Consider the following 26,623-nt stretch of genomic DNA (forward strand, 5'->3'; position numbering starts at 1 on the left):
AGCCGCGTTCGATTGCATTTAGTTCGGCGAATTCTCAGAATATCAAGTTGACCCTGTCAACTGTACATAATGGTTATTACCAACACAAATTTGCAAATTTGTAATAACTCCTGATGCCCCAACATAAATCGTCTACATTTCCAGTAGTCATATTAGTGGGATAAGTCCTCATCAATAATTACTTAGCAGACTTGAGACATGTGTTCCATAAGCCGGACTTAAAAAAGATTTCTAGGCAAATTGGTCTCGCGCCTGGAAGAAAGACTATGTTTCGATATGTTATCTTCTGCTTGATCTTTCCATCGAATTAGCAACCTTCTGCGTGAACCATCAGTAGGCTCGTTTTTTATGCCTTTTGAGCTGGCATCTTCATTCATTCTATACGTCTGACTATGTCGATGTCCGAGTATAGTTGGTACTCGTTGTTCATTCGATGGTCATAACCACAACCCGTACATAATTCTGCTTGCGCAGGTACCCATGCTTCAGATCCATACCAGTTCGGGTAGTATCTGCCTATTGTAGAGTGTGAGTTCGAATTATTAAATCGAACCACTCCAAATCACCTCCAATAATCTCATTAAAACAATTGGCACCTTCATATAAAAATAGCTAATTACTAATAAAAATAACAACAACAAAAACCAACAACACACTCTATCTGTATCTCTGTACCTTCATAATGAAACCTTATTATAAAAAACACACAGCTAGTAAATATAAATTTAACTAAACGACGAATAGACAAATTTAGATTACAAAACAAATAACTTTAAATTCCCCCTAAAAATAGCTAAGAATTTTATATAATAAATTAAATACATAAATTATTTTATAAGAACAAAAAAACGAAAACATAGTTTTTAAGAAATTGTTAAGTTTTTAGTTAAAAAAACAAAAACTATATTTCATAACTTTTTTAAAAAGAGAAAACTCACACTGTCTTTATACACAACTACCACACAAAAACACGAACTTCTAAAGTTAATTTATAAAAAAAAGAAAAACAAAAAATAGGAATGAAAATAATATTTCAATTTCCAAATAATTCTGTTAATAATTTGTAGTTTTAATTTAAATATTTAAATACATAAAAAACTTCCCCTAGGCTAATCCCAAAACATAGGGTGATTGCAACATCTAAACATTGTATAGGTAATTTTGCAACACCCTGTAAAGAAATAAAATATTAAAAATAATTAAAAAAAAATAACAAATACGTATATAATTGTGTATTGTATTTTAAATAATGTAATGTAATTAATATGTTATTTATATATATAGTATATATATATTATATACATATTTATGTAATCTAATCAATAATGACAAAATAAATATTTATGTAGATTCCATATTAAAATAAAATTAAGTAATTCTCATGAAAATAAACCATTAAACATAATTACATAAAAAAATAAAACTTATCATTAAGATATTTAATATCTGAACATGTAAAATCGTAAAAAAAAACTGATAAACAAAAAATATTAAGAAATAGTTAATAATGAAAAACAAAATAACAAATTTAAAAAAATATAGAAAAAAAAAACAAAATAAAATTCAATCCAAAAATGTATTGCATTTTTATGGCAATTTTTTTTGTAATTTGTAAAGAAGCAACAAATTGAAGAACAACAGAACAAAACCCCCATAGGTGGTAATTCCACCCCGAAAAAAAAAAAAACATTTGGAGCAGATTTTTTAGTAATAAATTTTAGATAATTTAATATAAAAAACTAAATAAATAAAGAATACAACCAACCAACAGACACACTTACTTATATATACATATGTATTTACTGATACTTCCACACACAAAATACAACACACGGCAACTTTTTTCTTTTCTTTTATGAAAAAACCCCTTTTTATGAAGAAAAACAAAACGTTAGCTCCTTAATTTTACAAGACAACACTGTGTGTACAAAATGTTTACACAAAAATCATTCTATTCAAGAAGACATGGTAAAAACTCACGATTCTAAAAGATAACCCATAATTTGGCTTTCTATAGATCTGCCATCATTCGATGGCGCCCAACATAGGATATCTCTAGAAAATAAAATCATTGCAATTTCTACAATATTTTCAACAATCTTTGTTCATATCCAGCCAATCAACGCACTATAAAAAATCCATTGCAGAAATAGTTCTCACATAATCGATAATCCACAATCTGCCTATTTGCTATCAACAGGTGGCGCCCAACATAGATCGCCTCAAAAAAATAAATTAATTGCAAAAATAAAATTCTTTTTCCCCAGATCTGCAATCACTAATGGCGATCAACACTAGGAAGCTATCAAAAATAAATTCTTCGCAAAAAATATTTTTCACATCGAAGTTCTTGTGAGGAAAATTTATTCAAATTTTTTTATTATTCAATGGAATTGTTTTCGAAAAGATAATCCATTAAACTCCAATTTCAATTATCTACCTCTCCACAGATCTGGCGCCCAATAAAGGACGTCTCTAAAAAACGTTGGAAAAATACAATAAATTTTCCCAATTCGATTATACAATGTTGTCCATATTCTTCCAATCTAAGGATATTCTATCAACTAATGGCGCCCAACATTAGGAGGCTCTCTAAAAAAATACATTTCAAAAATAGTTCTCATATCGTTTGCATAAACTTCGACGTGCTGCAAAAATTTCAAATAAAAGTCCAATTCCAATTATTTAGCTATCCACAGATCTGCTATTAACCTATGGCACCCAACAAAATTATGCAATATTGTCCAAATTCTTCTAATCTACGAATCTGCAAACAACTAATGGCGCCCAACACAAGAAGGCTCTCTTGAAGAAATAGATTGCAAAAATAGTTCTCATACCGTTTGCATAAATTCCGACGTTCTGTAAAACTACTACCAACAAATGGCGCCCAACATCATAAGGCTCTCTAAAAGAATTGCATTTCAAAATTAGTTTTCATATCGTTTGCATAAACTTCGACGTGCTGCAAAAATTTCGGATTTGACCGAATCTTAGTAATCTTTTTTCAAAGGACATATTGAAAAATAGAATTTTGATATCCTTGTACACACAGTTTTACATAATTTGTTAAATTAATTTATTATCAGCAACATTTTTTTCAGACGAAAATATTTAAATTTTTATTATTGAAATCGAAAACTTTAAAAAATATGTTCAATGCAGGTGTCATGGATCACATTTGCCTTTCCCGCCTATCCCGCTTTTCTACTTTTTCCCACCCTAATGCAATCGATTTTGTTTAGATTTTTGATATTGTTCTTCTGTTTTTTAATGTTTTTTACAAGATATAACAAATAATCTAATTTGTAAAACACTTAAAAACCACAAAAAATAAAATAATAGACAAACAACCACAACAATTTCTACATAGTTAAATAAAATAATAAATTTTTTGAGAACGAACGAAAAAAACAACCAAGAACTCTATACAAACGAACACACAGAAACCCCAATATATCTAATAATGCAACAAATGGTAAAATGTAAAAGATTATTTAAAAAAAGAAATGAATACCAGTCAAGAAAATATATAAAATTTAAATAAAATATTTAGTGAATGACGAAAGAAAACAAAACAAAAAATGAAAAACAAATTAAACTTAACATGTAAAAATTTATGAAATAAAAAATTTCAAAAATATTACAAAAATTGTATTTTAATTCAATTGGTAATTCAGTAAGTGTGTATTTAAATTATTTAAATCATCCCAAACCAAGGCTGTTGTACTGGGTTGTCCATTTCGCCGTTTCAAAAATAAACGTAAATAAAACACATACAAAATATAAAGTTTGAACATTGACATTATGTGTGAAGCACTACATCATTTAAATGTCCTCCACGCGAATTTTGGTAGGCATTGATTCTTTCTTTCTCAGCCATAACATGAAAGTTTGTTCTGAAGTGCTCAAGAATTATAGGTTTATCTGTATAATTAGGTATTTCGCGTAGGCCTATAAAAAGTCTAAAGTCAGTTAATATTACCACGACGAAATATTACGCAGCCATGAAATGTCTCTTGCAATAAAGCCATATTCGCTAGAGCTGTGTGGCATATAGCAAAGTCTTGTAATATTATTCAGTTTTTGCGTGAGCTGGGCTTTATATCGATGTAGGCGTAGATCTAAATGCAAAATACGCCATAATGTGTCATAAGACAATCCTAATTCCTGAGAACGGCGAATCGTCAACACTTTCAATTACAATAGCGAAATTTTCAGCGGAATGAACGAAGCGGTGGTGCTCAGGCCTTACAATATTTGTAACCGCTCCAGTGTCTTTAAATTTCTTCACAATCCCATTGTGTGTCTAGATTTTCGGTTTACATTTTTCTCTTTTAATAGTAAAACATATTTATATATTGGCCTAGCCGAACTTTTAATACCTTCTATCATGAGGTAAACATTCAAAATTCCTAAATTCGGTCGGGATTACCAGGAGAACCAAACTACAGAGACTCAGGTAGTTTTTGATAGGCAGACTCACGTAGAACCCAAAATACAAAATATAACCAATTTGGCTGAAAACCGTGCCCAAAATCCCTAAACACCAAATATTGGTATCATCTGATTAAGTTTAATACTCTCCCACTATTATTTCTAGGTGTTTCAAACTCTCAATGTCATCAGGATAGTTCATAGAGAACTTCCTAATGAGTTTGAGGTTCCTCTTGATTAACAGGAACTCCTTCCCCGTGATGGAGTCGCTGTCCCGTCCGATGTATCGTTTACAGTAGTTAACTGATCTTCGATACATTTTCTTGGCAGCGATCTCCTTGGCATCGGCTTGTCTAGCAGATACTGGTACTGATGAGTCATCCATCTTAACGTTGGGATTATCATCAGTGGCAGCATCTGTTTCGACAGCCAACTGCCTGAGTAGTCTCGCGACATCACTGCAGGCCGTGGAGATCGAGTCCAGATCCTCAATCTCGCCATGGTTTAGTTCCCCAGTCAGCAACTGGGAGGACCCTCCTTGCTTCAGAGGAGACACCATGGTTGCTACTGTGTTTATCACTGAAGTTTCCATGATGTCATCCTCGTCCGACAAGGGCGAGTCGTCCCAGAGCTGATTAGGGATGCTCTCCTGACTAAGACGGAAGGAGCCGATTTCCTCTAGAAGATTGAGGAGAAGATCCGACTGCCTCTCCAGGCTTGCATTAACGTCGTCGAGAGTAGGACAGGTGGCTAAAGAAAGGTCCAGGGGGATGACTTGGGTCGTCAACACTTGAGGGGGTTCATTGATATCACCAGCTACACCAACATCAGTTGAAAAATCGCATAAATTGTTTTTTTTTTTTTTTTTTGGGGGGTGAGGTTATTAAACGATGGCTCCATAGAAGTGCTGTGAGTGAGGGTTTGAGTTCGACCATGGCATAGCCTCTTAACATGGTAAGGACTTGGCAACTAAGCCTGAAAAAATTGTTGAGGCGCCCAGATATCAACAAGGCTCCGTTCTAATACAGTCGGGACCCTGACTGCAAACCTTGGAACGCTGATAGGCACGAGGTCGCATGACAACCCAGCGTTAGGGGAGACACTTTAAGAAGGTAGTGTCCCAGACCTTTGAGATGGATATAAAAAGGGGCGCCATTCTCGCCTTGTCGGCTCAGGGATCATAAGCACTCGGTCATTTCCTCCGAGAGTCTCCCCCTGAACCCGCTGATTGTCCGCGACTGTTTATTTGTTATTCAAAGTTACCTAACGAAAGGTGATGGGCTTCCCACTATCCGCAACCTGTGGACGCGTCTGTTAGCATTCAGCTCTGCGGAGCCTACGGGGAGCAGAGCTTATGAAAAAACCTTGATTTTAGTCGTTTTCAATTGACACACAAGAAAATAAAATCCTTACATATTTGGGTAATACGGACATTTAACAAACCCTATAATGGTGAGAAGGTGGGTATTTAAGTACGCAACGCACTGAATTTAGGTACGGGCCTCATATATCAATTTCAAATATAATAAAAAAATTCCATAAAATTTATATATTTCGATTGGCATATTTTCAATAAATTAAACAAAATATACAGCTGAATATTGCTCTCAAGATTGGCTGCTTGTTTCAACTTACAACTACCTTGAATAATTATGCCATGGCAAAGAGGTCAAAATACAGTTTTTTTTTTTTTTGAACCACTATATTCTTTTAAATTTATGTTTGCTGGGTCATTAGCGAATATTTGTAATTTTAGTACCATTTAGTTCCATTGTTCTCTTATAGTACCTATTTCCACAACTACATCCATATCTCAACACTACTCATCACATCAATTCTGATCCCAACAGAAATCTGGCTATATACTAATTTTGGTACCATTTATTACCTTTCGACTCTTGTAGTACTTATTTCAAAACTAATCCCAATTTTCATTATTCGCGTTCTATAGGTTCACCCAAATCTTAATTTTACCAAATTTAGTACCATTTAGAACACATTAATGCAAATTCAATAGAAATCATATTTTCCAATTTCAATTCCAGCCCGATCGCTTCACCGAAATATAATTGTACCAAATATAGCAGAATTTAGAGTACATTACATAGCATGAATTTCTAAAACACCCTACATATCCCAATCTTACACTCCAATAGTAATTTTAAATCCAAATTTCAAGATTTCAGCTCTATCGGTTCGCCCAAAATACAAATTTTACCAACAACATTAATACGAATTTCTAAAACTTCATACAACCAAACAGCGATCATAACTCCAAAATTCTGGATTCCCGCTCCATCGGCTGACCCTATCCATTTCTCCAAATTTAAATTGTACCAAATTTAGAACATTTTAGTACTATTCGAAAATTTAAGATGGCACATATCTGTAAAATTTCAAATTAACACAAAAGTAAGCTGACTTGCCTCTTATTATAGTATATGTGTTAAATCGCTGAAAACTGGGTTTTTTGTATAGTTCCACGCCATGTTATTTCAATTGCTTTTTGATCACTTATAACAGCTTTAATTGCTAATTTAACAAATTTCTCTTCCCCCAACACGATTTATTAATATTTTCTGTAAAAAGAAATTGTATTTAGAACGGTGGCAGAAATTATTATAAAAGTTATATATTATTACCAATTGATCCCGAACTTCATCTTCTTTTAGAAGTTTTGCATCAAAATTTCTAAAATCGTCGAAAACATAAAATGGCAGCTATGGCAACAATTGCAATTATTTTTCTAAGGAAGTGGGCATTATGGAATGTCTTATCTCATTCTTTAGAGTAATTAATTGCTCCGTAAGTGATTTAATTAACATCTGTGTGGCCATTTGATTTTTGTTAGTTTCCTATCCCTAGTCCCCATAGATCCTTCGATTTGCACGAAATTTGGCACAACGTACTAAATTAAGTCTAGAATGATATGTGCTAAGTTTCGTGAAAATCGGTTCAGATTTAGATATAGCTCCCATATATATATTTTCGCCCGATTTTAGGTAAATTGTCCACTAAAGTCCCTGGAAATCTTTTGATTTGCACGAATTTTGGCATAGTGTACTGAATTAAGTCTAGAATGATGTGTGAAAAGTTTTGAGAAAATCGGTTCAGATTTAGATATAGCTCCCATACACAGCTTCGCCCGACTTTAGGTAAATAGTCCGCTAAAGTCCTTGGAAATCTTTTGACTTGCACGAAATTTGGCACAGAGTTATGAGTAAGATCGAGAATGATGTCTGCCAAGTTTTGTGAAAATCGATTCAGATTTTGATATAGCTCCCATATGTATTTTCATCCGATTTAAGGTAATTGGTGCACCAAAGACCCTATATATCTTTCGATTTGCACGAATTTTGGTATAGGGTACTGAATTAAGTCTAGAATGATGTTGCTAAGCTTCGTGAAAGGATCCATAGCTAGGCCGATTGACACAACGTACTGATGTTATATAAATTAGTCTCTGGCAAGTTTCCCTGAAATCGGTTCAGATATAGATTTATAACAAAACGCGTCGTCTGTTAGGATACATATGTTAAATATACCCAAAGTTGTGAAGGGTATCATATAGTCGGCCCAGTCCGACTTTAGTACTTTCCTTACTGGTTAAACATAAAAATGATTATTAATCAATTTGGCCGTTTTATGTACAGATAATCGCCGGCAGCGGCTTTTAAAAAATTATATAATTAAATTAATTAATCTATCTTCTATATATATATATAAAAAAATGGAGCAAGAAAAATGTATACTATCGCATCAATTGGGAACGGCTGGACGGATTTGACTCAAAATTTCTTCCATTTGTCGGTAATTACAGTGCTAAGGTTTTTATGAATGAAAAATTTGAGAAAAATCCGCGAAAATCTTGCAAAAATTATTTTATAGAAACGGCTGGACCGATTTGACTTAAATTTTCTGTTAGTGGCCTGTAATTGAAGTGGAAAGGTTTTAATGAATGGACATTTTGAAAAAAAATCAGCGAAAATGTTGCAAAATATATTTTGGAAGATATGAGCATTTCCACACATTTTATATCGAACCTTTATGATTTCATCTCTTCGTAGTTCTTTTTGGACATATTTTGGGCGAAAATGGACAGCGTATAACTTTATGTAATTATTAATTATGGAAAATTCTCAAAATATGTCAATTTTCTTCAATTGGATTTTCATTACCTTGAAAAAACTATTGTATATAAATTTATATTTTCATTAAAGTTAAATTTAATAATAAGAAATCGAAAAGAGAGAGTGAGATTCATCGCTATCATTCTTTGCTCACGTTTTCCATAAAATCAAGATTTATTTTGTTTGAAAATATAAGTTATGTTATGTGAAGAAATTTGCATGTTATGTATAGGTTGTGAAATTTTTCTCAAATAAAACACAGTAAGACATGGTAAAGTAAAGATTCAGCGGTTCCATTATGTGTAGCCTATACCAAAAACTATCTTACCCTATAGAGAATACCGAATAAAAGGCAATTAAATTGATATTTTGTTACTACTTTCCAAGTACTTTAGGATAATAATGCTTAAAAGCGCACAATAATTAAACAATAATAATAATTTTTTTTGTATGTTTTAATAAAAATGAAAACGTCTCAACAAAATACGAAGGTATTATTGAATATTTTCTTATATTCGGGAAGAATGCATTTAAATTCGAATCCTACATGGAGGCAAATCCTGTTTTTGTCTAACTTATATTTGCCTTTATGGTTCCTCAAATGTATTTTTAAAGATGTGAATAATGTTTCATTGTGTATTGACTGGACCGACTTCACTCACGTTTTCCTTCGGCTGTTTGTAATTGCACTGGGAAGGTTTATACGAAGAATAGGTTGAGAAAAACATCAAAAAGTCGGGAAATTGGAATAATCGAAAGTTGTGTTAGTTACATTGTTTATAACTCAAGAACTCTACACCGATTTTGACGATTCAAAGGACTTATAAATCGTATGTGGTCAGAATAGGAAAATATGAAAACTGATTGTGAGATTCCGCCAAAACAAATGTATTAAGTAATATTTACGATTACCCAATTTTGCTATCGAGCTTTAATGTTTAAATAAAAACAAAAACTTATTATTTCTTAAGATAATTTCAAAACTTATAATTTCTTAAAATATGTGTATGTTATAATACTAATAATGCTATCGTTAACATCGACGAAAGTAATGGTATTAGTATTCCCGACAGACATTTTAAGTTTTGTCTTATTTTACAATGTTTCCTTTTTTGGCCGACAACTTGAAGTTTGGATGTTTACTTATGTAACCTTAAACAATAACTTATTCAAATGTTAAATTAAAATCAAGTTATTAAAAAAGTGAGGATATAACAAATCCGATTACAACCTTTCACGATTTAGAGTTAAGATATAAAACAGGCATTTACAATTAAAATAAGGTATACGGCGTCAACATTGGCCAAACTTTTCCCCTTAACTGTCAGAAACTATATATAGAATATATAGCAAATATATACAAATCTATAACGGTAATCTGAAAACTAATTATCAATTTGTTTAAAAATTAAATAAACCTATAACTGAGCAAAAACCACTAATTTTCTATGCCAAATCTAAAATTTTTCGAGTTATATACTGATTTCAATATAAAAATCAAAAGGTCAGTTGGACATGAACAAAACTATATTGTAATTAAGGGACAAATAAGAAAATGTATAAAAACGTTGGAGCAATAACAAAACATGATCTTAAAAATAATAAACTGTTATGTGCTTGGGCCTGCATTGGGTACCAGTTAATACTTTTTATTGACATATACATAGTGGCAAATGTTTTTTACCAATCTTATATTGATGCAATATTGATAAGCCAAAACAATGTTTGCCGGGTCAGCTAGAGTTCGGTGTAGAGTTCTTGAGTTATAAACAATGTAACTAACACAACTTTCGATTATTCCGATTTCCCGACTTTTTGATGTTTTTCTCAACATTTTCTTCGTAAAAACCTTCCCAGTGCAATTACAAACAGCCGAAGGAAAACGTGAGTGATGTCGATCCAGTCAATACACAATGAAACATTATTCACATCTTTAAAAATACATTTGAGAAACCATAAAGACAAATATAAGTTATACAAAAACAGGATTTGCCTCCATGAAGGATTCGAATTTAAATGCATTCTTCCCGAATATAAGAAAATGTTCAATAATACCTTCGTATTTTGTTGAGACGTTTTCATTTTTACTAAAACATAAAAACATATGTCTATGTATATTCCCGGAGTTGTTTCCTATTAAGGACACGATCAAGTTTCGATCAGTGGCCCAGATATCACATGGGATATGTGGTGTATTTATATGTTCAAAACAATTTGTTTAATTATTGTGCGCTTTTAAGCATCATTATCCTAAAGTACTTGGAAAGTAGTAAAAAAAATAACAATTTAATTGCCTTTTATTCGGTATTCTCTATAGGGTAAGATAGTTTTTGGTATAGGCTACACATAATGGAACCGCTGAATCTTTACTTTACCATGTCTTACTGTGTTTTATTTGAGAAAAATTTCACAACCTATACATAACATGCAAGTTTCTTCACATAACATAACTTATATTTTCAAACAAAATAAATCTTGATTTTATGGAAAACGTGAGCAAAGAATGATAGCGATGAATCTCACTCTCTCTTTTCGATTTCTTATTATTAAATTTAACTTTAATGAAAATATAAATTTATATACAATAGTTTTTTCAAGGTAATGAAAATCCAATTGAAGAAAATTGACATATTTTGAGAATTTTCCATAATTAATAATTACATAAAGTTATACGCTGTCCATTTTCGCCCAAAATATGTCCAAAAAGAACTACGAAGAGATCAAATCATAAAGGTTCGATATAAAATGTGTGGAAATGCTCATATCTTTCAAAATATATTTTGCAACATTTTCGCTGATTTTTTTTTTTCAAAATGTCCATTCATTAAAACCTTTCCACTTCAATTACAGGCCACTAACAGAAAATTTAAGTCAAATCGGTTCAGCCGTTTCTATAAAATATTTTTTGCAAGATTTTCGCGGATTTTTCTCAAATTTTTCTTTCATAAAAACCTTCCCACTATAATTACCGACAAATGGAAGAAATTTTGAGTCAAATCGGTCCAGCTGTTCTATCGATGCGATAGTATACATTTTTCTTGCTCCATTTATATATATATATAGATTATTTGTGACCATTATTGAATTTAAGGGAAAGCTGTCAGTAATACGTTTCCGCATCTTTCTATATTATTTGATACAGCAATCAAAAATGTTTCAGGCCGAAGATTGTTTATAATGAAAATTCAGTAATATCCAAAAATTTTTATTCAATGACAAATATTTATACAACGACGAAGCTATCGAATTTCCATCGTCTTTCATTTAAGTAAGTAGTTACTACAGACGATAGAAATTGGATAACAATTCATTTGTTATTGTAAAATTACGAAGTATCACCCTTTTACAAAAAAGAAGTGTCGAAGTAGATAATTATTTGGAGATTGAGTTAGAAACTCACTTCCAAATGCTTGCAGGGTATAAATACATGCATTCTACTTTTATGGTCGAACGAGCTAGTTGAATTTTAGGCAAGGCTGTAAAGTTCGAATTAAAAAAAAACCCCTTGGTACACCTATCCTATACTCCATCAATGACCCTCATTTTAAATTGAGTTAGTAACTCACTTCCAAATGCTTGCAGGGTATAAATACATGTATTCTACTTTTGTGGTCGAACGTCGAACGAGCTAGTTGAATTTTGGGCAAGGCTGTAAAGTTCGAATTTAAAAAAAAACCCTTGGTACACCTATCCTATACTCCATCAATGACCCTCATTTAAAATTGAAGAGTTCCAGCTCTAGCTGTCCGACAAATACAAATGGAACTACTTTTTATTACTTTTCATGCTGTTTTAGTACGAATTTCCAAAAACCCAGCCTTATCTGACACTCTCACCCCAAAATTCAAGATTCTAGCTTAAGCTGTCTAACAATACATTAGCTTTATAATATCTTAACGTCTATCCAGTTGGAGGGGTTCAGAACCCCTCGTACTTCAAAAGCATTTTTATTATTATAATTAGATTATATGATATAGCACATTGCAACAAGGATATATTATATTTAGTCTCAACCCCTATATTCCAGGTACAGACATAAATATTTTATATGAAATAAAACTCCGATCAGAATTCCGCTTGACGTGGGGTATCCCGGTTATTTCATATAGATGGTTATCATATTGTACGATGGCATATGGAATTTACATTGGAACAACAGCCAGCTTATAAATCTTATATAAACTGACAGAGAAAATTTCCGTGCGAATACTTTTTAAAATCAGTGTATTGAACTTCCTTTTATGCTATTCACAATGCATTGATAACACACAACATATCAGCTGATTTGTTGCGAAAACATTTGTTTTGCTTCTTCTGCCTTGCTCTTTCATTCGTAACACGGCACATTGACGGTGGTTTATCTTCTCCTTCATTCGTCATAGACAACGGCTTTGTCGATTTCTTCATTCCAAATTCTTTCGGTAAATAAGAAGGAGGTAATATTGGTTTCTTCCAGAAGAATTTTCTTCTTTTTCAAGAAAAAAATAATAATAGAATTTTTCCTTTTCTAGTTATAATAATTGTTAAGAAAACATATCCTGTTGAAAAATGCCTCAAGCTCGCCGAAAAGTTCCCTACAGTGGCAAAAAGAAGAAGGATCAATTGCTACAAAAGCGGCAATTGAAAGGTAAGTGGCCATTGGAATGCCGCCCCAAATCAATTTATTCTAAGTAGATATTATTGTTGTTGTATTTTATAGGCTCGCAAAAATATTTGCGTACACGCAGCGATGATGGTGAAACTACGGAGGACAATGAATTAACCGTACGCAAATTAATGATGCGTTCCCAAGGATCCGGTGGTGGGGGTAATCGCAACGCCAATCGTTACAATTTGTGTTTCTACCAGGAATCGAAAAAAGAAATGGAACGTTTGAAGTTGGAGGGACTGAAACCCTATGCTCCTGCCACACCAAAGCAGCGGGAAATCGATGCTAGTTTTTATGATGGTTATGATTTTCCAATAAGACCCGAATGGAATTATGATATGGATAAGGCCACATTGGATCGCAATGAAAATAAATATTTTAGGGTGGGTAAAAATGAAAAGGGAAAACAATTGTTGTTTGGGAATTCATAAATTTCGGGGTTTTTAGGAATATGTTGAGCATTTGCAGAAAAGACAAAAGGAGGAGAACAAGGAATTGTCCTTGTTTGAACTGAATTTGGAAACATGGCGCCAATTGTGGCGGGTATTGGAACTATCAGATATATTACTGATTATTGTTGATGTTCGTTATTCGGTAAGTAGAAAGCATTGAGAATTTTTGTCAAACCGGATATATTTATTAAAGTTTACATTTGCAGACCTTAATGTTTCCACCATCCTTGTATGATTACATTGTAAATAAGATTGGTAAACATGCCATTTTGGTTTTAAACAAAGTTGATCTGGTGGCGCCTGAAGTTGTGGTGGCATGGCGTTCCTATTTCAAGGAGACATATCCCGGTTTGCCAGTTGTTATATTTGCCTCAAATCCTCAGCAATCAAAGAAAGGTAAACGATTCTATCCAATATTCACAATATTGAGGCTATTTTCTTTTAAGGAACCCAACAAAGCCGCCGTTTAAATTATAAACGTGGCATTGAAGGTGTCTACAACATCTTTAAGGAATGCCAAAAAATTGTTCAATCTGAGGTAGACCTTACCGGTTGGGAACAAAAAATTCTGGAAGATATGGAAACAGATAATGCATTTCTGGAAACCGAAAGCGACACGATAGTAGAAAAGACTTCCGACGAAGCCGAAAGTACAATGCCCCATGAGAGTGATGGTGAAAAACGTGAAAAATACTATAAAGGCATATTGACATTAGGCTGCATTGGTTTTCCTAATGTTGGGAAATCTTCCCTAATTAATGCCCTCAAGGGTCGTAAAGTGGTCAGTGTTAGCCGTACCCCGGGTCATACAAAACATTTCCAAACAATATTCCTCACGAATTTGGTACGTCTTTGTGATTGTCCTGGTTTGGTATTCCCCTCATCAACATCGAAATATTTACAAGTCTTGCTGGGCAGTTTTCCCATATCCCAGCTGCAAGTACCCTATCGTTCCATCCAGTTAATGGCTGAACATTTGGATTTACCGAAAATATTAAAAATTCATTTACCCGAAGATTATGATGAATGGTCACCGGTGGCCATTTCTGATGCATGGGCATTTAAACGTGGTTTCATAGTAGCCAAATCGGCAAGACCGGATCGCTATCGTGCAGCTAATCACCTTTTAAGGTCCTGTGTTGCAGGCCAATTACAATTGATCTTACAATTCTATCCACCCAAATTCAATGATCAAAAAGAAATGTGGCTTCAACATCCCGATGTGGAAGAGGTTAAGAAATATCAAAATCTACCCAAAACTGAAAATGAAAAAGAAGAAGATATACAAGATAATGAGGATACATCTTCGGTTAATTCGGAAAGTAAGTCCATATTCTTACAATTTCTCTTAATTATTTTTATTTAATTTAAAAACATTTCATTTCACTACAGGTGCATACGAAACCGATGAAAATAGTTCATCCAATGATGAAACAAATGCCGATGAAGATGATGAAGCTGCTGAAAATGCCTATCTTGCTGGTCAGGCCTCTACATCTCGTAATGCTTTTGCCTTACTCGAAGATGATTAGAGAAAAAGAACGTAAAACAAAAATTGATTTGGATTTGTTTTAAGAAAATGGTCAATGATACCCAGTATTTCTGTAGTCCATGTGGATTGCATTTTTTCACAGTAGGAAGCATTGGCTTCTTTTAGTAATCTTCGTTATCATAATCGTCCTCTTCATCTGTTGGATATTGATCTACATATTCAACCATATCATCCAAAGAAAGTAGCAAGTGTATGGCTCTGCAAAAAGAAAAAGAAACAAAAGCGAAGCGAATTTTTATACGTCAAAATATTTAACAAGGAAAAAACAAATATGTATGTAAAATTGTTATTGATTAACAATATATCTGAAAAATAATAATAAACACTACATTTTATATATGCAAAATAATTCTGCAGAAGCCCTTTATACGAGTCTCCCATTGGGTTTCTTTCCAAAGAACATCTATTAATTAAATACCTACAAAAGATCTATAAAAATAAATACTCCAGAGATCTATAAAAAGGGGAAACTTAAGGGAACCGATTTTAATTTTTCAAGATTTTCAATGGGCTGGTAAATCAATACCAACGCTTGTTAAGGTTTGTAACTTTGCACATATATAATTGAAGATTTTAAAGAGAAGAAAAATAATTTACAAAAAAATTTTGTTATTGTTTTGTTGTTGTTTTTTTTTTTTTGTAATTAAAGAAAAGTCCTTATTTTTGATGGCGGGCATGATAACTCCTCACTGGAACATCGAAATCAGAAAATTACAACGGTGTTAGAAAGAGTACATGTCTGGCTCTCGTATGAACTAGGATTATTGACTTCGCTCTAAAATTAACAAAATGGTAAACCTTTGAAAAATTATTTTTGGAAAATCGCCGATTTTTACCAAAAACCAAGTTAAAAATAAAGAAGATCTTCACTGACGTTGCAAACGTTGCAAAATTTGGAACCGATTGGATTATTAGTTTTGGAGTTATCGTGCCCGCCATTCGCAAAAAAATGTTTAGAGAAAAACGCGTTTAAAGTTTGAGAAGCCCTTCAGCCGTCACTTGATGCTGACACAATAAATCGGCTATATCTTCGAGAGTTCTTGAGATTTTCACTTGAAATTTTGTAGAGACATTCTTTAATCAGTGTAGATTCGAATTATATCAACAAAAATTTTGACCCCGAAAATGGGGGGGTCCCCTTAAATGATTTCTATATATAGACGTCCCTTCAAAGACATATATCTGTACAAAGTATCCAGTAATTACAATAACATGCAGAAATAACGCCGACTTTTTTCTTTTACTTACTTTATCAACTGTTCGTCACTGCTATTCGGTTCTATGGGCGAGGGATGCATAGCCTTTTTCCTTAACAAAACACCAAGGAGTTGTCGCAACTTTAATATCACATGAGAAGATTCGCGATCGCATTTGAAACTATAAAACAATCATGAGAAAAATCAAAATCTGATATAGAAAAATCTTTACTCACAAATAAATATCTGCCACACTTATATAAGGTTCACGTGGTGACAATTCACCCTGTTTAACACCATCACCAAATATCAGCAAAGCCATGGGAAACACCATTGTGGCATCTAACAGATATACTTTTGACGTCCGTTGTTTTTGGAAATAAACAAAGTAACTATAAAAGAAAGAACTTTAGAAATGTATTTAAAATAGAGAAAAAATTCGGCTTACTTCGCATCAAAAGATCCTTCACCACTGTTTACCGATGACGGATGAAAATTGACTTTACGATCCACGGGTGTTGACATACTGTGTATGGCATGGACATGGCGACCAACACGTTTCACCTTTCTATGCCGGCGAGGAAAGATAATTACTATTACAATAACAATTTTAAATATTCCCCTTACCTTAAAAATGCCAAATTTGGATATAGACCTGATGCAATAATTGCTCGAAGCAAGGGAATATTTTCCGAATTAGTATTGGAAATTCGGGCACAACAGTCGGCCGATTCCAAAAAGCTATTTGGAAGAATAACAATTTAGATTAGAAGTTCAAAGGTTTCCATTACAACTCTCCCCATTTTACTACACTTTCTTTCAAGAAAATGCTCAATATTGGTATTTAAAATTTAATGTAATTCACCTTACCTTGAATTTCTTAAAAGTTCAGCAAATTGTTTCTTCATATTTTCAATTTGTGTCACGGTCGATTTACTTAAAAAGTTATTATAGCAATAATTCGAATCTCGTCCTTGCTGTGAGGCAATACGATAGCCTTTGATGACATTGTGAATCAATAGGTGATCACTTTTGGAATTTTCAGCCAATTCCCGTTTTATATTATCCACCTTTTTCTCCAAACCCAATGGTGTATAAAAGGGACTTTTGAAAGATATTCCAGCAGCGGCAGATGTAATGGGATCCAAACAACGAAATAAGGCAGCCATTAAAATCATTTTACCCATTTGTGGATCAATAGGTAAACGGGCTAAATGTAAACCCAAGGGTGTTAAATTCGATTCATTGTCTAGGGCATCTATACTATAATATTATACAAAAATATGTTACTGGAAACTTAAAGAAGTTTTAGAACGTTTACCATTTCAAAAGTCTTAAGCCATGGTTAATTGCCCGAATGTCGGGAACATTTATCAATGTCTTTAGAAAATCGTACGGTTCCTTAATGTGCAGTAGCTTCAAATGCAATATTATCGATTCCAATTTGGTTCGCAAAATCTCCGGCAATGGAATCTCACTCATCGATTTCTCGCGTACTCTATAATAGAAATAGAAAATCCGAAATTTATTAAAATCTAAAATAATTGATGGTTCCGCATTACCTTGTATATAAATTATAACACACGCCCGGTTGAACACGACCAGCACGACCCTTACGTTGTTTCGAATTAGCCAAACTAACCCAATCTTCTTGCAGTGTTTGGATATTTTGTTCGATATCATAATCATTGACTTTGGTACGTCCTGTATTTATAACATAGACCACATCTTCAATGGTCACGGATGTTTCAGCCAAAATTGTGGATAAAATTACCTTACGTATACCCGGTGCCGGGGGTTCAAAAACATTTCTTTGATTGACCGTTGGCATCATCGAATGCAAGGGATATATTTGTATCGTCTCAGCCAAACGTTGATGCCGTGGATTCGATGGCCTCTGCAGTTGATCATTTAATTTCGAAATGCGTTCATAACCTGGTAGGAAAACTAATATAGCCCCTGGCGGCTTATTTTCACATATATAAAATATTAAATATTCTAGAAAATTTAAATTAGCACATCCTTCAGAATCTGAATAACGTCGTAATGTGTCAATAACTTGTCTATCGTATTTATCCTTCATTGTCGAGACATACGAATCAATCATATGGGTGTATTGAAAATTCTTTTCCGATACTTGTTTTTCATGTTTTCGCCTCGGGTTATGGCCCCTCTGGGGTTTGCCCGATGCCAAGCAGTCATTTTGAAAATTTGTATAACCTGTTTCTTGTAATATATCTTCTAAATATAGAACATCTACCGGGAATAGGGTACCATGTATATACAACGTATGACAATTATTAAAATATTCACAAAAGGTTTGCTCCGATACGGTGGCACTCATTAAAATCACTTTCAGATCTGGACGATATGGTAAAATCTGAAAAGGTAACAAGTGGGGAGTTTAAAAAATGAGAGGTGAGTAATATGGGATTTTTTTAATATTACAATTTTTAAAAGACCCATTAGTAGATCCGTTTCAACACTACGTTCATGTATTTCATCCAATATAATTGTGGTTAAATCACTCATCAGTGGATCTGTTTGCATCTTCTGCAGCAAAATACCAGTGGTGCAGTATAAAATGGAACCATTTTCACGTGGCATGCGACTTAAAAGAGATAAAATAAAATTAATTTATATTAAAGACGGTCAAAAATACATCAAGGTCAAATTGTATAAAAAATTGTTAACATCTTGAGGAGAAAAAGAACAATTTTCTCTTATAAGGAGGAACTTTAACCCGGATCTGCATAATTATACTAATTACCACTCGATACCACAGATCATTTCTTATTAAAAATGTCTTGAAACACCGTTTTCATTTAATCAGTAAAAACCAAATACACACCTTTCCAAACGAATTTGATAGCCTACCGAACTTCCCAACGATTCATGACGTTCATATGCCACACGTTCGGCCACCGATATCGCTGATATCCTTCTCGGTTGGGTGCATACAATGCGACATGTGTTACCTTTATTTGCCGCAATAAGTTCGTCCAATATCAGCTGAGGTATTTGTGTTGTTTTACCACAACCCGTACTGCCCACAACCAAAACTACTTGATTTTCTCGTATCGATTTTAAAATATTTTCCGACTGTTGCATGGCCGGAAGTTTTTGGCGCATTTTTAATTTCTTTAGATATTCTTCATTGTCATTTTTACTTTCCAATTCCAATTTAAGGCGCTGACTATGTTCCACATTAGATTCGGGTTTTAAATCAAAATTTGCCTTAGCCTTTTCCAAGAATTCTTCAAAGCTAACATGAAGTAAATTGTGAAAATGTTCCTGGAATTGATGACAAACTTGTTCATCTTGATTTTGTTGTTCAAATGCTTCCAAACATTTATGAACTTGACTTAGAACACCTGGTGGTATGTCCACAGAGGGATTAAGACGTATGGCCCCGGTACGTTGTTCCTCATCTTTTTTCCGCATGCTTAAATTGCGATAATACATGCCGATTTCGCGGCCACTTAGACCAGGTGGTCGACCGCCACCACCGCGGCCATGACCACCATATCCGCTTGCACCATCAACGTCTCCACCATGGCCATGACCACTATAGCCGCCTCCATAACCACCACCTCCTCCACGACGGCCACGACCGTGACCACGGTTGCGATTCATTTTCTGTCCTGGTATAAATGTATGGGAGCGAATGGGGGAGATTTGTATTATTTACGAACAGCTGAGTAAAGAAAACAAAAAGTAGGGTTGCCATGTATACTTTACTTTACGGATATGACAACGTGTATAGATTCGAGAAAAATTGTGAACAAAATCGCCCACTGAATTTGGAATTCTTATAGTTTACTTTTTTTCTACAAGAACCCATGGTACCATCCAAGAACCTATGAGATATACTGCAGAATTTTATAATTAAAATATCTTACGATATCCTACGATATGCATTCTTCTTCTTTTTCTTCATGTTGAAGCTAGTAAAAGGCGAATATTTCAAAATCGCGCACAGAGTACCAAATAAAAGAGAAAGTTTTGGAACGGAACATTTCTATATACCATTTTTACTCGATCGATTTCTCGAGTATAAAGTTTACAAGGAGATTTTGTGTTGGTTTGTCTTCTCATAAATTTGGTTGGACGTTTTACTAGCTTTGTAGGCAATACAGGGACAATCCTCGAATAAAAATTTGCCAAATTTGTATTCTTTTCGATACCAGAACGGAACTTCAGAATACTCAATACAAGGCCTATGATTTGAATGGAAGGCTTCACTTCAAAAGTACTTTTTCGTACGTTTTGTTCTCATATCTCTGTTACAATATTTTCCAACCCTGTTAAGATTTACGAACAACTGCCAAAACAAAATTTTGCAAAATAGCTGCGGAGCTGTGGAGGAAGAATAAAAAACAATTCATTTGTCAATCCAAAACTCAAAACGATCCCATCGATTTCATTACACATTGGAGCTTCAAACTCGAAAATAATGGATCATAATTCATACCAGGATCAAATGTCACCGCCCTCTTGTTCCTTTTCAAATCCATTTCCCAGATATTTCAATAATAACAACAACAATCGTAGTCGCGCCACAAGTGTTTGTTCTTCATCTCTGGAGGTGATGGATGGAAACTATTTAAATAATTGGTTATTGAAATCGGAACTTTTGGAAAAGAATAAATGTGATGAATTTCAAGAAATATTCGCATTACGTCGTCAGCTGCCGGCTATTCAGCGATGTCGTGAAATTTTGCAAGCCATACGACACCATCAAGTGGTCTTATTGGTTGGCGGGCAATTATGTGGCAAAACTACTCAAATACCACAAATGGTATTGGACGATTATATATTCAATAATTGTGGAACTGAATGTCGTATTGCGTGTGTCCAAACAAGAAAACCCAACGCTGTTGCGGCGGCCGAACATGTTGCATACGAACGTTTAGAATCGTTGGGAAATTCAATTGGTCTACAAGTTGCTGGGGAAATGTAAGTGTTTAAACAATGATTGATTGGATAGGGGTGTGTGTTTTTAGCAATAGTAGCGGGTAGAAATGAATTGGTTCTGAAATTTGGATATCAGGTGGATTCATCAATTTCGTATGAATAATTTAGTAAAAGAATATAAAAAATGTAAGCATTGAAGCAAATTGATGTGATCAACATCGGATTAATCTGACTATGTACGATTATTTTAGTCAACTCCACAACATTCCACTAAAAGACATCTGATCTGATTCCTATTTAAATATTCCTCTCTCTTGAGTTTACGACGTGAGATCCCCCAACAGATGCTTTTGAGTGATGTATATCCAAATTAACATGTTGTAGTTTAATGTTGAAATAACAATTTAATCGATTGGTCGACTGAGAACCTCGTCGGACAAGTTCATTCCTCCTGATATTATATCCAGGAATCTAACAAGAATTATAGAATTGAAATATAATATGCAAAGCAAATCTACGATCATTTATCCCTTTTATCCGTATTGGATGAAATTTGGCCAAATTTCGAATTTTTGTTTGGCCAAAGGACGAATGAAAATTTATATGTAACTCCCATATATATTTTAATCCGATTTTATGTAAATGGTGTCCTTATATATCTTTCGATTTGTACGAAATTTGGCATAGCGTACTGAGTTATGCTTACAATGACATATGTTAAGTTTCGTGAAAATCGGTTCAGATTTAGATATAGCTCCCATAAATAGTTTCGTCGGATTTTATGTGAATGATGCACCAAACTCACATTATCTGTCCGATTGAGACAAAATTTTGCACAGCGCACTGAATTAAATCCACACTTATATATGCGATTTTTTTTTTAATCGGTTCAGATTTAGATATAGCTGCATATATAGTTTCATCCGATTTTATGTAAATGGTGCAACATAGTCCCAAGTTTTGTCCGATTGAGACAAAATTTTACACAGATTGCTAAATTAAGAACAGATTGACGAATGTGAACTTTCTTTGTAATCGGGTCAGATTTATATATAGCTCTTATATATATTTTACGCCCGATTTTATGTAAATCGTGCACCAAAATACCAAAAGTTTGACCAATTGAGAAAAAATTTAGCATAGCGTACCAAATTAAGTGTAGAATGGCATGTGATATCTTAGCATAAAAAATAGGTAATCAAACCACATGATTCTTGTACTGCCGACCACAAACTTTTATAGTGGCAAACATAGAACTAGGTACTCTGAAACTGACATGCTATGGAACATCCAACCTTATGGATATCAAATTCTTCAATTTATTATATATTTTAGGATCATATGAGTGTGATAATCATTCTTTCTATCGTGAAAGCTATTTTCTGTAAAAACTTTCAAAAATTGTCCTATTAAACTGTATTTTTATAATGATCAATCATAAGAATATAATATATAATTTAACATTTAAATACCCAAATAAATTACTAACTACCGCTTGACTATGTTATTTTCAGCAACATGCCTCGTGAAACAGGTTACATTTTATATTGTACTGCACAAATATTAATTGGTAGATTTAAAAACGATCCATTACTAAAAAATTTCAGTTGTGTTATATTGGACGATATACACGAACAAAATCCGGAATATAATCAATTAATGGATAATTTGAGAATTGTATGTAATTCAAAAACAAAATATTCAAATTAATTAATTTTTACTTGTTTATTGTAATATACTTCATAGATTTTACCCTACCGTTCGGATTTAAAAATAATATTAATGAGTAATACTGCAGCAGAAGATACATTTTGTGATTATTTCAAAGAGTATCATGCATTTTTTATACATGCAATTACGTCACAACCATCGCCGTTATCTAGAGCATCAAGTTTAACGACAATATACGATGTTCTACAACAGAATGGTGATGATGATAACAATGATGTTATAACAATTTCGGATAACGCATCGTCAATTGTAACAAATGTTGTGCGCGTTCAAAAGAATAATTATCGGAAATCCATGGCAATTCTAAGTAAATATGATGGCATGGATATTAGTCAATTATCGAAAAGGGAACAGAGGCTAATAAATAAACATAGAAAGAGGGTGAAGCTGTTTGAAAAGATGCATCCGAATGCTCGCGATGAACTAATGTCAGATAATGGTCACGGCTCGAACATAAAATGTGCTGCCACCATTAAACAGAGAAGGCTCAGTAGTATTTGTAACAACTCGGAGTTACAAGTTGCTATTATCGATAAATCAAATCCCCATGGAAGAATTAGCAATGAAAAATGGTTCAACCTCGAGGAAATGCTCATTAAAGAAATGATTTCCAATAAGTGGTCTGAAAAAGGTATATCATTTGAAGGTGCAAATTGGTCAAGAGGTATAAAAATAATTAAATGTGGCAATAGCCAATCACTGGAATTCTTAAAAGCTAACATTTCTAAAGTTTGCCAATTTGGACAATATAATCAAATAGAGATCATACCCTATTCCAATTTGCCACCACGTATATTTGCTAAAATGTGGATTCCACCACCGGTACCACCAACTGATGCCATTCTCACCTTAATTGAAAAACAAAACCAAGGTATTGACACAACAAATTGGAAAATACTTAGTTGCAAACCATCCAAAAAAAGCTTTGGTACTGATTATCGTATGTTTATTGATGTCAATTCCTCGAAAGTTTTACAAGAATGTCAAGGTCGCATCAAATATGGTTTGAATTTTATTAGAATTATTGTAGCAAATAAACTATAAAACAACGCATAAACTAATCATAATTTTATTTGCTAACAATAGCAAATGATCTCAAAAAAGCTTCCATTTAATGAAAATGCCCAAAATGAATGAATTGAACTGAAGTGAAGCGGGCCTTCAAATTTGTTTTAATATTTTATACAGTATTTCATATACACAAAGAATTACATTTTAGTTTGGTTTTTATGTTCATATTACTTTTTTATATGTATACTATATACATATGTAAATAAATATATTGAATTTTTTCATTTATTAAAACAGTTTTTTTGTGATTATTGTGTATCAATGTCGGAGGTAATAAATAATCTGTACTTAAAAGTAAAACTATATAGCAAAGGAAAATTTGTACTGAGCGAAACTTAAATAAGTTTGAGAATCCTGCTTATAAAGTGGCTTAACTGATCTTCCATTTCATTAACAATGCGTTATATTTTTCGATTTGCATCTATCTTGAAAACATGGATTTTATCCCCAAGGCTGGGATACCGTGTCATAAATAATTGAAAGATTGTAGAACGATATTCATAACTTTTGAAAACAGTGCAAATATTACTGGAGGTTACAATAATCTTTTCAATCATCTCTAGATCCAGAAAATATCAGCATGATCAGCAGACACCGTTTTGAATGAAGTGGTTGGCCTCATTGAGATGAATTAATGGAGTTTTTCACATGAAGATAAATTAATGAAGCTTTCAACAAAGTCAACGTTGTGTAATGTTTGAAATCGTGTGTTCCGTTCGCTTCATTTTAAATTTAAAATATACGATTTTTGAAGGATGTACTCGAAGGTGTGGACCGATCTTCAAACAGGCGCACATTTGTCAGTCGACTCCAAATTGATTGATGTTTCGTACAATGATCCTCGATCGAAATAGTGGTTTCATTGGACGAAACCTTTCCACGACAGAGGGGTCTACGATCCAAAACGATCCGAGTCTTACTCGGCCAACGTCTGTTACCTCAGGCCATTGTGTAAACGCAATAGGGCTGCTACAACAACAACTATATCGAGATTTCGTTCCGACGACAATAGGATCTACGCTCCGGAACGACCCGAGTTCTACTCGGCCAGGGATTGTCAACTCAACGACAGCTGTACCAAATGAAACGAAACGTTATGTACCATCGCGAACGCTATGATAAAATACGGTACCAGCACACCAAAAGGTTGGATATTAATTTAAAATATCGCGTGGTGCGATTTTTGGTCAATGCCTAAAGGGGTCATATTCAGCCAATTTTCTACAAGTGTGGATATACATATCGGCGAATTAAATAAAGCAATTTCGGTAGTTTTTGTTTTCTATATATTTGGTCCATGTAAGATTTATATTATAATAGGCCTTGGGGCCCATGGAACTTCCTTTCAGCCATTGTGAACGACCAATTAATGTTTGACTTGTAGAAGCCGTTTATCGAACTATAAAACCCTATTATCCCATTTGGGAACAAAACAACCATTGTGAATAATATTCACGTAAGATTTTGCTTGCCGATTTCAGTTTGGAAGAATTAATTTGTTTTGAATTAAAAATATGAGAAATAAAGTTATCCAGTATTCCGTTAGGAATTTTATGCAAAGGTTCAGTAAAAACAAACCCAACTTTGGCACATGCAATGCAGTGGAAATTGGAAATGTCTCCGAGGAGAGAAATGTACCGGATCACATCCCGAAACCCGACTACTATTATAAACCAATGCCGCCCGGCTTTACATTGGGCGAACCAGAAATTAAGAACGAACAACAAATTGAATGTATGCGGAATAGTTGTAAATTGGCGGCCCAAGTTTTAAAATCGTGTACTGACATTATCCGAGTTGGTGTCACTACCGATGAAATTGACAACTTTGTTCACAATCGTATTATCTCGGCCAATGCATACCCGTCGCCGTTACGTTATGCTGGTTTTCCAAAATCCACCTGCACTTCGGTAAATAATGTGGCCTGTCATGGCATACCGGACGATCGCCCCCTCCAAGATGGTGATATTATAAATGTGGATATTACCGTCTTCCTTAATGGTTATCATGGTGATTGTTCGAAAACATTTATGGTCGGAGATGTCGATGAACGAGGACGTTATTTGGTGGAGAAAACTGAGGAGTGTTTAAATGGATGCATTCAATTGTGCCGACCAGAGGTGGAATTTAAAGCTATCGGTAGTTTTATAGCCCGATTTTGCAAACAAACTGGACTCAATACAATACCGGCATTTATCGGCCATGGTATTGGTAGTTATTTTCATGGACCACCTGAAATACTTCATTTTAAGAATAATGTTCCGGGTGTAATGAAATCCGGCATGACCTTTACAATTGAACCTATTTTGACATTGGGTGGTCCCGATATTGAAATACAGGAAGATGGCTGGACGGCCATGAGTGTTGATGGTGCAAGAAGTGCACAATTTGAACATACAATTTTAGTGACTGACGATGGCTGTGAAGTTTTAACAAAAGCTGATTAGTATTAGAAATGATGTGTTAACAGAATAATAAAAATGCGATGT

At 33.7% G+C, this 26,623-nt stretch overlaps 4 protein-coding genes and 1 long non-coding RNA gene across 5 annotated transcripts; 4 read left to right on the plus strand and 1 right to left on the minus strand.

Annotated features, from left to right (window-relative positions):
• Positions 1 to 13,115: 13,115 nt before the first annotated feature.
• Positions 13,116 to 15,203, plus strand: LOC133321046 (guanine nucleotide-binding protein-like 1). Its single transcript, XM_061530148.1, has 6 exons — positions 13,116 to 13,194; positions 13,267 to 13,598; positions 13,663 to 13,809; positions 13,874 to 14,063; positions 14,114 to 14,989; positions 15,060 to 15,203. The coding sequence occupies exons 1-6, from the start codon at positions 13,116 to 13,118 to the stop codon at positions 15,197 to 15,199; spliced, it is 1,764 nt and encodes a 587-aa protein (XP_061386132.1). The 3' UTR covers positions 15,200 to 15,203.
• Positions 15,204 to 15,319: 116 nt separating this feature from the next.
• LOC133321044 (ATP-dependent DNA/RNA helicase DHX36-like) lies at positions 15,320 to 20,051 on the minus strand. The gene is made up of 10 exons (XM_061530146.1): positions 19,267 to 20,051; positions 18,864 to 19,026; positions 17,978 to 18,795; positions 17,737 to 17,913; positions 17,286 to 17,678; positions 17,043 to 17,156; positions 16,864 to 16,983; positions 16,652 to 16,807; positions 16,468 to 16,596; positions 15,320 to 15,417 (listed from the first exon to the last, which is right to left on the minus strand). The coding sequence occupies exons 1-10, from the start codon at positions 20,049 to 20,051 to the stop codon at positions 15,321 to 15,323; spliced, it is 2,952 nt and encodes a 983-aa protein (XP_061386130.1). The 3' UTR covers position 15,320.
• A 1,234-nt stretch (positions 20,052 to 21,285) lies between these two features.
• On the plus strand, positions 21,286 to 23,156 carry LOC133321050 (uncharacterized). The gene is made up of 3 exons (XR_009753999.1): positions 21,286 to 21,374; positions 22,847 to 23,009; positions 23,079 to 23,156. It is a non-coding gene; the product is annotated as an uncharacterized LOC133321050 (long non-coding RNA).
• A 201-nt stretch (positions 23,157 to 23,357) lies between these two features.
• On the plus strand, positions 23,358 to 24,107 carry LOC133321045 (uncharacterized). The gene has a single exon (XM_061530147.1). The coding sequence runs from the start codon at positions 23,358 to 23,360 to the stop codon at positions 24,105 to 24,107; it is 750 nt and encodes a 249-aa protein (XP_061386131.1).
• Positions 24,108 to 25,649: 1,542 nt separating this feature from the next.
• On the plus strand, positions 25,650 to 26,581 carry LOC133321047 (methionine aminopeptidase 1D, mitochondrial). Its single transcript, XM_061530149.1, has one exon. The coding sequence runs from the start codon at positions 25,688 to 25,690 to the stop codon at positions 26,579 to 26,581; it is 894 nt and encodes a 297-aa protein (XP_061386133.1). The 5' UTR covers positions 25,650 to 25,687.
• The last annotated feature ends 42 nt before the right edge of the window (positions 26,582 to 26,623 follow it).

This window comes from Musca vetustissima, unplaced genomic scaffold, assembly GCF_032173495.1.
Source record: "Musca vetustissima isolate MV318-11 ecotype Yass unplaced genomic scaffold, APGP_CSIRO_Mvet_v1 utg109025, whole genome shotgun sequence".
Classification (NCBI taxonomy): domain Eukaryota; kingdom Metazoa; phylum Arthropoda; class Insecta; order Diptera; family Muscidae; genus Musca; species Musca vetustissima.